At 44.1% G+C, this 13,780-nt stretch overlaps 1 protein-coding gene across 1 annotated transcript in view; it reads left to right on the top strand.

The window, feature by feature from the left end:
• The first annotated feature begins 7,348 nt into the window (after nt 1–7,348).
• The window catches only part of TMEM182 (transmembrane protein 182), a 154,731-nt gene continuing 148,299 nt past the window's right edge, over nt 7,349–13,780 (top strand). Inside the window, exons 1-2 of the mRNA XM_086934681.1 lie at nt 7,349–7,662; nt 10,505–10,613. Coding sequence (XP_086790807.1) covers nt 7,522–7,662; nt 10,505–10,613 — 250 coding nt within the window. The 5' untranslated portion in view covers nt 7,349–7,521. The remainder of the gene's footprint in view (nt 7,663–10,504; nt 10,614–13,780) is intronic.

The raw sequence follows: 13,780 nt of genomic DNA, 5'->3' as shown, positions 1-13,780 counted from the left end.
AACAATTAAAAAATATAGCTATATAATTATAACTGTAATAAAAAAATATAGTAACACAATTGTATTTATTACCAAGCAAAAAAAGTCAGTTGTTTATTCACATCAAAATAATAGAACTTAGGTGCGACAGACCTACCGACTAAGTCCCAATGGTGTCTGACCATGGATAGAGTAATGTTGACCGAGAGAGCAGTATACTCCAACCGAGCATGCCCAGGGAAATGGAACAAGATTTGGTTAAAATGGAATGAGTATAGAGGGGACATTTGTGATCCCTTGTCGGAAGACGATCAGGAAGACTCCGACGAATAGGGCGAGGAGGGTTGAAGCTAGGCGGGGTGGATGGGCGGGATGAAGGTCATGGCCACTACACGAGACCTTCCCTTTGAGCACCTAACGGTGGGACAGGGGGTGGGGGGATGTATACTGTGGGCGGGGACGTTCACGTATTGAGATGTGAGGTTGGAGTAGACCTCTTCCAAGAGGCAGCTGCAATTCGAACTGCATTGATTCATGCCAGACCTTAATGTCATTCCTAACAGTTTAAAGTTAAGAGTTTGTTGTTTTAAAAAAAAAAAAAAAAAATACCATCAAAACCACGCCTATTGCTGATAACGCTTTCTCAAACTGCACTTTTACTTTTCAGCACACTCCACTGGACAATTGTTGAAACTATTGCATTATTGACCAATTTGCTGAGCTGCACTGTGAATAACGACCAAGAAATAGCGGCCAGCCCGCAGGGTTGTAGGCATTCCGCTGTGTAATATGCAAAGTGCAATAAAGGTTTTGGAAAAAAAAAAAACATAGTAGAATTTAGAGAAAAATATTAACACCATTTCTATTGCTACCCTTAGATATGCCAAGTAACTGTGTATATTTTCTCACATTTTTAAACAGTTACACACATTTTAGAAATATTTCTTTATTGATTGTAATTTATTTCAAGTCTCCTTCCATTGTTTTTTAAAGCACCATTTTTCCAAATAACTATTTTGTTAACTGTTTTCTGTATGTTATTGTCCAGTTCACATTGAGCGGATGTAGCTTAGGGGGGTCCCTTTTCATTGGATTATTTAGGAAATCTTTAATTTCAGATGTATTTTAATTAAATTGCCTGGATAGGTTTAGTTTCATTTACTTTACAAAACTGAATAAACATATCCTGCTGGGGCAACAACCCCAAGTGTGGTGACTTGCTAGACCTGTAAGGAGAAGAGGCTCAGGAGAAACAGAAAACTAGAGGACGCATAGACCTGACCCCAAGGAAGCAGTCACAATGCTGGCCGGAAGTAAATTGTTCAAATGGTGGTCCATAACCTGGAAGAAAAGGTGCCACACTGCAAGCACCAACAGAACAGCAACAAATAAGGGCAGCTGCTATTTGCCACTATTCATACCAGGCAAGGTAAGCATGGACAAGGAGACCCTGTGCAGACCCAGCCAACAGAAATGGCTTCTGAGACTTAAAGCCCTAAAATGACAGTCTACATCCCTTCCTCCCTGTGCACATTGATTAGGGTATTGAACCAAGGGAGAAATTGCAACGAAGAACACCAGCCGAACCGAGGCCAAAATATGGTACCGAGTGGATTGAAGCCACACAAATGAAAGGGCCAATATTAATCACCCAATGCATGATGAAGAGTGAATAAATAAAAAAAAGTCGTGAGATATCACGGCCTACCCTGTAGAACCAAACAGATTAGCCAAATCTTCTGAGGAGACCATACCAAAAGTAGATTTCTCCAGCAGGAACTACCTGACTCCTCAAGTACACAGATGTAGCTTGTGGGAACATGAGCCAACAAGAGATAGTGGGAGGAAGTCTAGGCCCGAGGATAAATGGAATATCCTGATGAGGGGGCACAGCAGAAGGGATAAGGCCATGGTAGAAGATGAAACCGGTCCTGCAAAATTTATTTATTTATTTAAGTTTTGTATAGCGCTAGCTAGACCCGAAGGTATCAGTGCGCTTCACATCGGACACAAATAAGCATCAACATAACAGGTAGGTCGAAGCAGGTAGGGAGAGTATGGGAAAACATGGAAGCAAGTAAAAGTCTATACAATATCAGCACGAGGCGGAGATCAAGGGAGAGTCATCAGGTTCTCGCTAGGACCAAAGTGAAAGAGAACTCTCAAAGTCATACGGGGGGTTCTCGTTACGATCCAGTCTGCTCAAGAAAGAAGGCTTTGAGTAGTATCTTGAATTTCAGGAAGGAGGCAGTCATTCTGATGTGGGGGGGATGGAGTTCCATATCTTTGGAGCATTTCCCGCAAAGGACCTGTTAGATCTTTTACGTTTCTGTGATTTCAGAGGAATGAGTAGTAGCATGTTGGAGCTTCTAAGGGTCCTGACTGACCGTCTCTCTTGAGTTTATTGGCCAGATATTCTGGTTTACCTGTATGCAGGGCTTTGTGTGTGAGGCAGGCTGTGCGGAAGTTGGCTCGTAGGTTGATAGGAAGCCATTTCAGGTCCTTGAGAGCCGGGTGATGTGCTCATATTTCTTAGTTACCGTGACCATTCTAGCTGCTGCATTAAGGGTAGCAGTCAAAGGACCTAGATAAGATTTGACTGTTCCAGTCAGAGTAGCAATGCCATAATAAATCCTTGAGAGTACCAGTGCCTGAGTGGCCTGTTTCAGGTCTCTCAAGAGGAGGAAGGGTGTAAGTTTGTAGAGAAGTTTCAGGTTAAGGAAAGCACTTTTGGCAGTTTAAAAGATGTGTTCTTTCATGTCCAGTTTTGGGTCCAGAATGATCCCCAGTGATTTGACGGAGGTCGTAGGAACAAGAGGAACATTGAGGGCATTTAAGGTTTTGAGCCATTCGAGTATTTGGGGATTTTCACTTTTGTTTGAGATGAGGAGCACTTCTGTCTTTTCTTCATTAAGATTGAGGTGGTTGGATGAAAGCCAGTGTTGTACCTCTGTGAGTGTGTCATTTAGTCTGTGGATGTCTGCGATCGAAGTGGTTTCCAGGTAGAGTTGTGTGTCGTCCGCATAGAGGTGAAAGGGGATGTTTGAGTTCCTTAGAATTGTAGTGAGGGGCTCCATGTACATGTTGAAAAGTTGTGGAGAGAGTACTGACCCCTGAGGGACTCCTATAGTAAAGGGGAGGGGGTCCGATTTGGAGCTTTTAATTTTGATAATTTGTGTGCGCTTGTTGAGAAAGGAGGCGAACCATTTGAGAACTGTTTTTTCCAAACCCGCTCTCTTCTCTAGGACATTGAGTAGTGGGTTGTGATCCACTGTGTCGAACGCTGCCGAGAGGTCTAAGAGGATGAGGAGGCTACATTGGTTGGAGTCGAGAGACATGTGTAGGTCATCCATCACATTGAGGATTGCGGTTTCTGTGCTGCAGCCCTTTCTGAAACCAGATTGGTGTGGGTCAAGAAGATTCAAGATCTCTAGGTGATGGGTTAGCTGAGATAACACACATTTTTCCAAAATGTTCGATAAGAGCAGAAGGTTCGACACTGGTCTGAAGTTGTTCATGACCCTAGGGTCGAGGACAGGTTTTTTTAGGAGTGGCGTGACTTGACCTAGTCAGGGATGGAGCCATCGCTCAAAGAGCTGTTGATGATCTTGGCCCAGATAGGGGCGAGAGTAAGTTTCAGTTCTTTGGTCAGTCTCGAGGGCAGCTGATCAAGGGAGTGAGATGAGGGATTAGCGATGGCAATGAGATTGTTTATCGCTTTGGTTTGGATGGGTTGGAAGGAAGTCCAGCGAGTGGCTGCAGTTGTTGGTCTTGAGTGGGTAGAAGTAGTGGGGCGTAACTCTGTGAGGACGGAAAGATCGCTGCAAGATCGATCAATTGAGGCAATTTTTTCGTTGAAGAAGTTAGCGAAGCCGTCGCACTGGGATTTGGATGCAGTTACGCTGTCTGTCATAGGTATGGAGGTTTGGTTCCTGATAATATTGAAGAGTTCTTTGGAGCGGTTTTTAGCCTCGTCTAGAGCAGAAGAAGGATGACTTTTTGTTCTTGATATGATTAAGGTAGGTTTTGCGCGCTGTTTTGAGTTGGTCCCGGTTGAGGGCAGTGGGGTTGTTCCTCCAGCATCTTTCTATGGCTCTTAGGAGTCTGCCCTCATCATTGATGTCAGTGGAGAACCAAGACCTGGAGGGAATGCTTCGTTTTTTTTGTTGTTTTCTAGGTGCCAGCTGGTCCAGGACGCACTCCAGGTTAGAGTGATAGAGCGAGGTGAGATCCGTGGTTGAGAGGAGCTCCGTCGAGCTCGGGAGGAGTGAGCTGAGAGCGTCTTGTAGCTTGTCAGGGGGGACTTTCGATAAGTTTCTGACCCACTTGGGGGAGGTTTGGGTGGGTGGGAGGGAAAGAGCCGGGTGGTTGATATGAAAGAGGATGGCGTGGTGGTCGGACCAGTCCACAGGGATGATGTGGTCAATTGAAATTGTCTTTTTATCCGCAATGATTGCATCCAGGATCGCTCCTCTCTGGTGTGTTTCTTCTGAGCAGTGTTGGATCATATCGTAGTCTTGTAGAAGGGAGGTGAGAGATTGGATGAGCGGATTCTTGGTTGCATTTCATCTTAGGTTGAGGTCGCCTAAAATTATTCTGAAGTCACTGTTGAGAGCGGTTTGAGTGATCAGATCCGAAAGCTGTTCGCCAAATTCAGTAGCGTTGCCTGGAGGGTGGTACAGGAGAAGGCATTAGAGTGAGCTGTGGTGGGGCGAATTGATGTTGACCGAGAGGCATTCAAAGGAGTTGTAAAGGAGGAAGGGGGATTCAATAATGGAGAGGTCGCTTCTGTGGATAATTGCTGTTCCGCCTCCTTTGCGTATGGGCCTGTCTTTGTGGATAAGTGAGAAGCCAGGAGGCAACAGCGTGTCCAAGATGGGAGGGGATAGGGTGTTCAGCCAAGTTTCAGTGATGAAGGCTACATCTAGGTCATGGGAGAGGATAGTTTTGGCTAATTCAGTTGCATGTTTGACGGCTGATCTGCAGTTGATGAGCATGCAGTTGATGGGGGGGTCTGTATCCTGGTTCCGGTTGACCAAGTTCTCTCTGGGTAGGGATGCGAGATGGGCTGGGGGTCTGGTGGTTTTTCGGTGAGGCGGGTCTCTTCTCATACCAGTGATGACTTGGATCGAAGAAAGGGGTGAGGGGTGCGGGAGTAGAGCTTGTGCAGGATGTTTGGGAGGGGGTTTATAGGATGTGACTCGGGAGCTCACTTCCTGAGGGGAGGGAGAGGAAGAGGTTCTTCTGGGACAGTCAACTTGTGGTTCCGTCCGGGGTTCAGTAAGAGGAGGCCGAGAGCCTGAGGGGGACAGGGATCTGATGGGGGTGGTGTCAATCCTAATGGGAAGTTGCTGGAGGAGGGGAGGTGAGACGAGGTGGGGGGGTAGCTGGAGTTTCTCTAGGGAGGAAAGGGTTTCATTCAGTCCGAGGATCAGCGTGGCGAGCAACCAAGAAGTCTGGAGAAACAGTGACAAACTGCTAAAGCAGCCTGTCACATCTCAGGCTGAGGGCAAACCTTGCAGCCCGCCACTATAACCGCCAGGGAATGCCAGACATGCGTGGGGGCTTAGAAAGCCCTTGCCAACATTTCTGCACGAGCTTACTCAATCAGAGCCCTTCATCTAAGAAAAAATGGAAAGGGAAGGATGGACGGTATAAGGGAAGGTTGGTGGCTGCTTGGAAACCCTCAGTACACAAGGCCTGTCCCGTACCAGCTACAGCTAAGCTGCATAGCCCCAAAGGACCATGAAGTGCTAAACAACTACTTGCTGATGTGGAGAAACCTTGAATCAAAGATAATACCTCAGAACTCAACTCCATGGCCAACAAACTGAGGAAGCAAACATGTCTGAAACTGGAGAGATGACACAGAAGAAGGGGATGAACCATCTAGTAAAGCACTTTTTTTCTGGTGCAGCAAGGAAGTGGCATGCCTTGATGGTGAGGCGCACCCTCATAACGCAAGGACTGGGACGAGGAAGATGCATGAGAAGGTAATGTTAGTTTTCTGTGTTGCATCAGTCTTTATTGACATACCGGGCACCATAATAAACCTAAAATGTGCCACACGGTATATAGTGATGTGGCAACATGGGATAAGCTGCGATGGAAGGGGCTATGGAGCACTGGTACAGTGAGAGTGGGTGGTAAAATAGGATTATGATAGTGAACACAGTTTCAGTTCAACAAAATGTTTTTTAGCTAGAAATCGTTTCTTGTGCACCTTTTCCATCAAAGGAAAGACATTTTCCCTACAAAATTTCCAGTCTTCACCAGGGCTTTAAGTGGGCAGGGTCCTGCTGGAGCTCAGCACCGGCAGTTCTTAAATGCAGGTGCTGAGACGGGTCCCTAGCAAACTCTGCATTTTTACCTTCAGGGTGGGAAAAAAAATCTTAATTCTGCAATAGTACCACCCATCACTGCTTTTGGTGTAACTTCAAAGTGACTCATTTTTCAGTTGTATATAGCGCAAACTTGGAGCAAACATGAGCATCAGTTACATTACACAAGGACATGTTCATGTTTTGAATCACAGGATGTTGAGCCGACGTAAGGCTCAAACCTGCTTTCTCAGCTCGAAATTCTGAAGCTCTAGCCTTAGCCATCACCTCTCCCACAAGAACGGAAACATTTTCAATTTTATATACAAAGAAGTCATAGTTGTTGCCTATTTATCTTATGCTATTTACAACCATTGACAAAGCCAGTAGTCCTGGCTTGTTGTAGGTGCAATGTTAACTGTTGTGTTAAATATCTGGATAAGTAGACAGAAGCAGCAAAATACCAGCACACTATGCTAAGTACATATTTGTAGATTGTGTATTAAGCCACTCCCTTAATTACATCCCAGTGAAAGCTCTGGTTTTCACTCTTTTAGTTCTTCACTCGCTTTTCCTCTTTTCCCTTTTTTTCCCTTTCCCGCAGACCAAATTCTTTGGCGAATTTTACCTCCTTTACTCTTTGACAAGTTAACTCAGTGATGAGACTGCAACAACGAAATAAAAGTGAAACAATGAATGCAAGTTAGCATTCTAACACGTATTTCGTACAACAGCTGCACGTCAGAGATACCGCTACATGTGTGCTTGGCAGCTTCCTAAAACGTAAATAGAGAGAGAGAATTCTAGCCAGTGTGTGCCGTAGGAAACATAGCAAAGTAATGCAGGGAAGCTGGTGGGCAGTATTGGGGCGACCATGTTGTAAGTATTGTAAATAGTAACACTATACGCCAGCCCATCGGGATGCTTGGGGTAAGGTCAGTTATTTCGGACTGGACACTCCCTGAAAGAGAAAGAGTGATAGAAAGAGGGAGGGACAGCTGGTCTCCTAAACTAGCGTCCTAAAATAGAAAGGCAGTCGCGGGCCTGACACTGCAAGTTGGCAAGCACAGCGGCACGACACGGAGCAAAGCCTTGAGAGGCACGAGACAGGAGGCGGCGGACACCTCTGAGGAAACCCCGTCGAGTCGTCGTCCGTGCTGCCTTCTGAGTTAAAGGATTGGATTTGGGGGTTTCCGTTTGGGAACAGAAGAATACCTCAGCAATGAAATTGAGCGTGGGCATTTTCTTTGGCGGGCTGTTTGGTGCCCTGGGAATTTTGATCTTTTTGGTGGCCTTCGGAACAGACTACTGGCTGCTTGCAACAGAGACTGGGAAATGCCCGGACAATGAAAACACAACTTGGGTTGGTATGAGTACTTATAATATGAGCAGAGTGATGGCGTGGCGGGAATGAACGACTTTTATACCTACATATGTGATCCTCTAATCGATTATGTGATTTATGCTGGAATGTACTAAAATTAAGGGTTAGATGATGGTTGTGTGCAGTGGCACTAGAATAATTTTCCGAGTGGGGGTGCTGCAATCAGTGTTACATCACTGAAGTCGTGGGATTTGAAAAAAATCCAACCTTCTCACAAAGAAGGCATGTAGCAAATGAGCCACACCCATTCAGCAGGAGAATAGTAAGGGCGTGGCATGTAGCAGGTGCAGTATTCTGGACCACACAGTTGCTAATGTATTTATATAGCATGGTATAGTAGCACACTGTCATTTACAGACACATTTCCATTGAAATGGCCACTAAATTTTCACAGACATTCTGCTTTATGATAAAATTATATAGCACACTCACAGCAATGAATGAACATCGAGGGTCAGTGACTATCATGTGTACATCATTACTTAGGGGTATATTAGGATGGCGGCCGGATTGCCACCGCCATGCAGGCGGTGGCGATCTGTCTGCCACATATTTCCCCCCCCGCCATATTACAATGGCGGGGGGACCGCGGCTGACGGGTAGACCGTCCACTACTTTTCCACCGCGGTCGCCTTGCGACCGCGGCGGAAAAGGTCTAATATGGTGGCGGTGTCTATCAGACACGCCAGCCATATTAGGATGTGCTGTTGGCAATGCCGCCACGAAAAGGCATACGCTCTTTGCTTCAGGGGCCTGTTGCGGGCCCCCAGGGTGAAGGGGGGGGGTGGGGGTGCATATGGGGGGTACCTATGGTACCCCCCTGCATTTCAAAATACAACATGGCAGGCACCGCGTGGTGCCTGTCATGTTGTGCTTTGAAACGCACAACATGCATTTTTAGCATTGCTGCGGTCGGTGCTTTCAGCACCGCCCGCCGCAATGTTAAAAATCCGGGATGCACCCGCCACTGTGGCGGGTGCATCCTAATTCAAAGCACGGGACCTCCGCCCCTGTGGCGGACGGTCCTGTCCCCCAACAGGATGGCGGACGGACTTTGTCCGTCCTCCATCCTAATTGACCCCCTAGTTAGGTGTCTTGAGTTATTTTGATCCTAATTGATTCTTAGCTTCCACCACGCATCAGAGTTACAGAAACAGTGCTTAATTTGTGCTTTCTTAAGTGCTGGTGTATTTTGAAATACTTGTACATACAATGCATTACATTTTATTGTGTTAGACAAAATTAAAATCCCACAGCGTTTTCTGTAACACTTCTCGTGCTCTGCAGGTTTGCCACGAAGTTAACTTTGTAGTCAGAAAAAGAAAAGTTAATACCAATCCCCATGTTAAATGAATAGGCAGCAATTTGTCAGAAGACATAGCCTGACATTTGACCTCAGGTTTTGAACATACAGCAAATGTAACAAAATAAAGGCAACATTTCAAGGCCTCTTTATTGTTCATTCACCCTCAAACGCTAGCATGATTATTTCCTGGGGTGCTGCAGCACACCCACAACCCTACTTCCAGTGCCTATGGTTGTGTGGGTATTTATGGGTTGATGTTTATTACAAAGTCGCTGACACCCCCCCCCCCCCCCCCCGACTTGCACATTTCTGGGTATTCACCAAGCACTGTAGGTAATTTCTATTGTGGTGACACAAATCAAATGGTTTTTGTCAAAGGCAATTTGAAGCTTTGAATGAGGAGTGAGCACTACCAAAATTTACAGTAGCTTAGGAAGAGGGTTTCTCTTTGGGGATTTTATTTTCCATGGAAAAAAGAGAGTTACATTTTCAAATTCACATTCTAGTGCTACAAGTAGAATTGAATATCTGTTACTTATAATTACTGTCACATAACCATTTGAGTACTCACTGACAGAGAATCTTTTGACTACTCAAAAAGTATTTGAGTATTGCAACAGAATCAGGCATTTGATCCAGGTATAGTAGTAACACTTTAGGTGAAGATTGCTGATTTCTAGCCGAACTTCTATGAATCGGGCTCTTTATACTGAACAATAGAGAGAATCTGAAAAGAGCAAAACAAACTGATCAGTTAGTTTTGGATCTACGCAAACGTACAGCTTTGAGATTGTCGTTTAAATAAAGCATTTACAAGTATGGAAGTAGTACTACAGGAGTACATTTTTATATACTCTAATATGATTTTGTCAATCCTCCTCGAAACGTCAAACTTCTTATCATTAAAAGTCGAACGTGGGCACAGTCTTTTCTATTTGTACTAATTGTGTAATAATATTCCCAGAATATTGCCAGTTTATTGCAGTTTTAGATTTTTTTGGAACGAATTCACAGAGACAGAGCACACAAAAGAGTACTATAGGTGTTTATGTACTCTCTTACTAGCAGGGCTGTTAATTCTCATGTTGACAAGATGAGGAACTCTGGCAACTACTGAAATAAACTTTTTTTTAAAAGACATCAAAATACTTAACTCAATATGGGTCAGATGAACAGTTGTTAAACTAGGCATGAGAGGATGACCGGGTCTATCCTGAAGGGGCCTCCATTCAGCCCAAGGTACTTGAATATCTATGAGATATTGGTGACTCAGGGCCTCTCATCACATTTGGGAAGCTGCCATCATTTTACATTACACCACAGTCGTAACCCATACATGTGCCCACAAGAATAAAGCTCCTCTAAAGGTGATTTGTTTTTGTACGTGGGCCTCAAGAAATAAAAGACAATACTGTGCAAAAAGACTAATTCAGACTAGGGGTACTGTGTTTTACCAAATGGTGCTCCACTTTCACCATTTTATTCTAAATATGCATGTATTTCTTTTTTATGCAGAATGAAGGAATTCAGGGGGTCATTCACCACCATGAAGGCTTTTTCTGGAGGTGCTGGTTTGAAGGAGAGGCTGGAAACGGTGCAAACAGAATGTCGACGTTTTGGTTCAGTAAGTGAAGTTCCCCTGTGGTCAGACTTTCAAAGTTCATGGGTACAGACTATCTGCATATTTATCCAGCCACGGCCGGTGCGGGTAAGAGCGGTGGGGGCGGGATGGAGGGTGGGGGGGAGGGGAGTTCGACAGACGACCACCAAGGAAAATTAAATCATTAATTTTCTCTCGTCGTCGTCTGTCGAAACCACCGCTAACCCCCCCACCAGCCCCACCGCTCTTACCTGCACAGCCCACATCAGTATTAATCGAATGTGTCCTTCTGTCGGACTTTCCAGGCTTTAATATAATATCAACAGCTGTTAGGGTGCGCCATTCAAGTGACTTGACTTGGTAATGCATCATTATTAGAGTGAGTGCCGCTCATTTTATAAACAGAAAAAAATAGATCTGAAGACCGACGGAAATACATTTATGTTCATGTATGTTCAACATATGCATTCCATATCTCTGTATGAAGGAAGAATGCACATTTTGTAGATATTATTGTGGTTACAGCGTATATGACGTTGTGACTTTCAGAATTACAAAGAAAGTGTGTGGCATGGGGTGTCTAAACTAGCAACCAGAGATCAAAGAGAAAGTGACTGGGTATGAAACAGGAATTTGCAGCTGCTCTGTAAAATTGAAAATGTAAAGTTTATGAGGTTAATCCTTTTTACAAAAAATGTTTAGCACCAAAAACAGCTGGGGTTTGCAGGTGACCTTATTAACAAAAGCCATTTTGGAGAACTAAAATATTAATACTTAACGTACTAATAAATACAATTCACAAAGCTCTCACTGGAGATCTCCGCCTCTTCTATATTTTTTTGAGCCGAGAACTCCGCCTTCACCTCTTCTGTCTTTTCTGTATGGAGATATGGGTCCTAGTGGTGGGGATCTCCTCAGATATTAGTCTAAAAATTAGTAATGCACGTGGAAGGGACACAGGTGAGTGGTACATGGGAGAAATGGGAAATAATTACTACAAAATTGATGCGGTTTAGGGAAATTTAAGGAAGGGTTTAGAGGAACATACATGTACAAAAATACATTCTAGAAAAAATATATTCACAAAATATCCTTTCAATTCTACTTCAACTCTACAACTGACATGCTCAAATGAAATTCAATCAAGCCTTGGAGTAAAGTAATCACCACGCATGGAATAAGGTAATCACCACACATGGGAGTATGGAAATCAGTACACATTGCCAATCACTAGTACTGTAACACACTCTAATAAAAATACGTGGAGGCAAGAAATGACAATAGCAAAAGATAGGGAAAAGTTTTAAAAATGACTTTATCTTTTTACAAATATGTTAATATAGTTGTATTATTTATACATCAAGAGTTAGCATAACATTAATGTACAAAGAACTTCAACAAAAATATATCACAACAAAGTTCACTTCATGCATCATACCTGCTAATAAAATGAAAAAAGGGAGTGAATATTTGGGACTGCACCACTCATCTACAGGTGCAAGTCATTGCAACATAAACTAATCACCTTACAGGCTGGCTCAAAAAGAAATGAAATTGCACACCAAAATATCTTTTTGTGTGTTGTAGCTTTGCTCCTCTTTTGGCGGTAGAATTAATAGTGGAGGAGAGAGAAGGTTTATAAAGGATGAATATATTTGGCAGTCATTGACAAATACTACTTCTCAACTAAAGTGGTCCTTGACATGATTGCAGACTGAAAGCAGGACCTTGGAGCACCTAGAGCCCACTTACAGTCAATCACAGCCCATGTGTAAATACTAGCTGCACTCCATTTCATGGCTGCTGGGGTCTTCCAGATAGTTCTAGAAGACACGGTGCTCATCTCACTGACAAGTCAATCTCGCTTCTTGTGAGAGGTCCTGAGATGCATCACCGGCCTGGTGCACATGTTTATCACTATGCCACACTCACTGACGGAAAGACAATGGGTGGCAAGGAAAATGCATTGCATTGCATAAAAGCTCAGGTATTTGGTGCATTGATTGCACCCGCAGGGCACTTCAGCCACAATGTCACAGGAAAAAACAGGGAAAACAATTCTGTATCTGACGTCACTTACACTCCAACAAAGTGCAAATTGTTTATGATGCCATGGGCTGCTTCACTGATATGTGTGCTGTGTCCTGGAAGCACAAACAACAGCTTCATCTTCTCATCTCATGCATGTTAGATGGTTGCTGGGGATTTAAATGACACATGGCTAATTGGTAAGTTATAATAACAGACTAAGTCTGCATTTAGGCGGTGGCATACCAAACATACTCACTTATTTCCTTAATATATCAAACTAGGGAATTATATTCATAACAGTGACTATGCGTATATGTAGCTGACGTACTTCGTTTATGATAGATCTACAATGTAACAAATTTCCCAATTGTTCGTTACAGGTGAGGGAGGGTATGACCGTCTCCCCATTTCTTCACTCCCTCCTGATGTTCAACTACACAACCTCAACTGAGTTACTGCAGGGCACACATAAGTACATGAGCTATCATTTAAAGCATGTTGGGTATTCTTAAGTCACATTTCAAAAGTCTTGGCTGTCAGGGGTGGTGCTCCTGTTCTCCCCTTAAGTTGTGCCCAAGAAAGAAGTAAGCGGTAGCTTGTATGTATGTTGAACAACACTGCCATGTGACGGAGCTTACATGTAGACATACGCCTTTATCTATAGCCATATCTAGGTTTGTGAGATGTTAACTTGGTTAGATAAATATTGTGGAGACAGGATGTGTAGGTGCATGATATACTACTGGCCTCATTTTCTCAAGTGTGTTGCTAATTTGGTTGCTGCATTAAAATGTAGTTCGACAGTGTTCAATTAATGATGAATGGTGGATTGTTATACTGTCCACATATACCACCCTAAGCATGTTGGAGACCTCCATACCAGGGGCAGAAACCTCCGTTCTCAGGGAAAAGATCTCTGCCGAGCTATACAAACATGGTACAAAAGGGGGTGGTGATGGACGGAGCATCCGAATCAACCAAACACTCAATCCGGGTTTAATCCATCACTGTTCTTTAGCCCACTCTGCCACCCCAGTTCAGACATGGCTATATGCAAATCAGTCTGACCCTGTGCCTCATGGGAACAGTCCAGCCCGAACTGCCAAGCCATGTTTTCCCTGGACCGGGAACAAGCTTCCGAGGACCGGTTTCTGGCATTC

This window comes from Lissotriton vulgaris, chromosome 8, assembly GCF_964263255.1.
Source record: "Lissotriton vulgaris chromosome 8, aLisVul1.2, whole genome shotgun sequence".
NCBI classification, from domain to species: domain Eukaryota; kingdom Metazoa; phylum Chordata; class Amphibia; order Caudata; family Salamandridae; genus Lissotriton; species Lissotriton vulgaris.
Note: the sequence above shows the minus strand (reverse complement) of the source record. Positions and strands in the feature narration are given on the sequence as shown.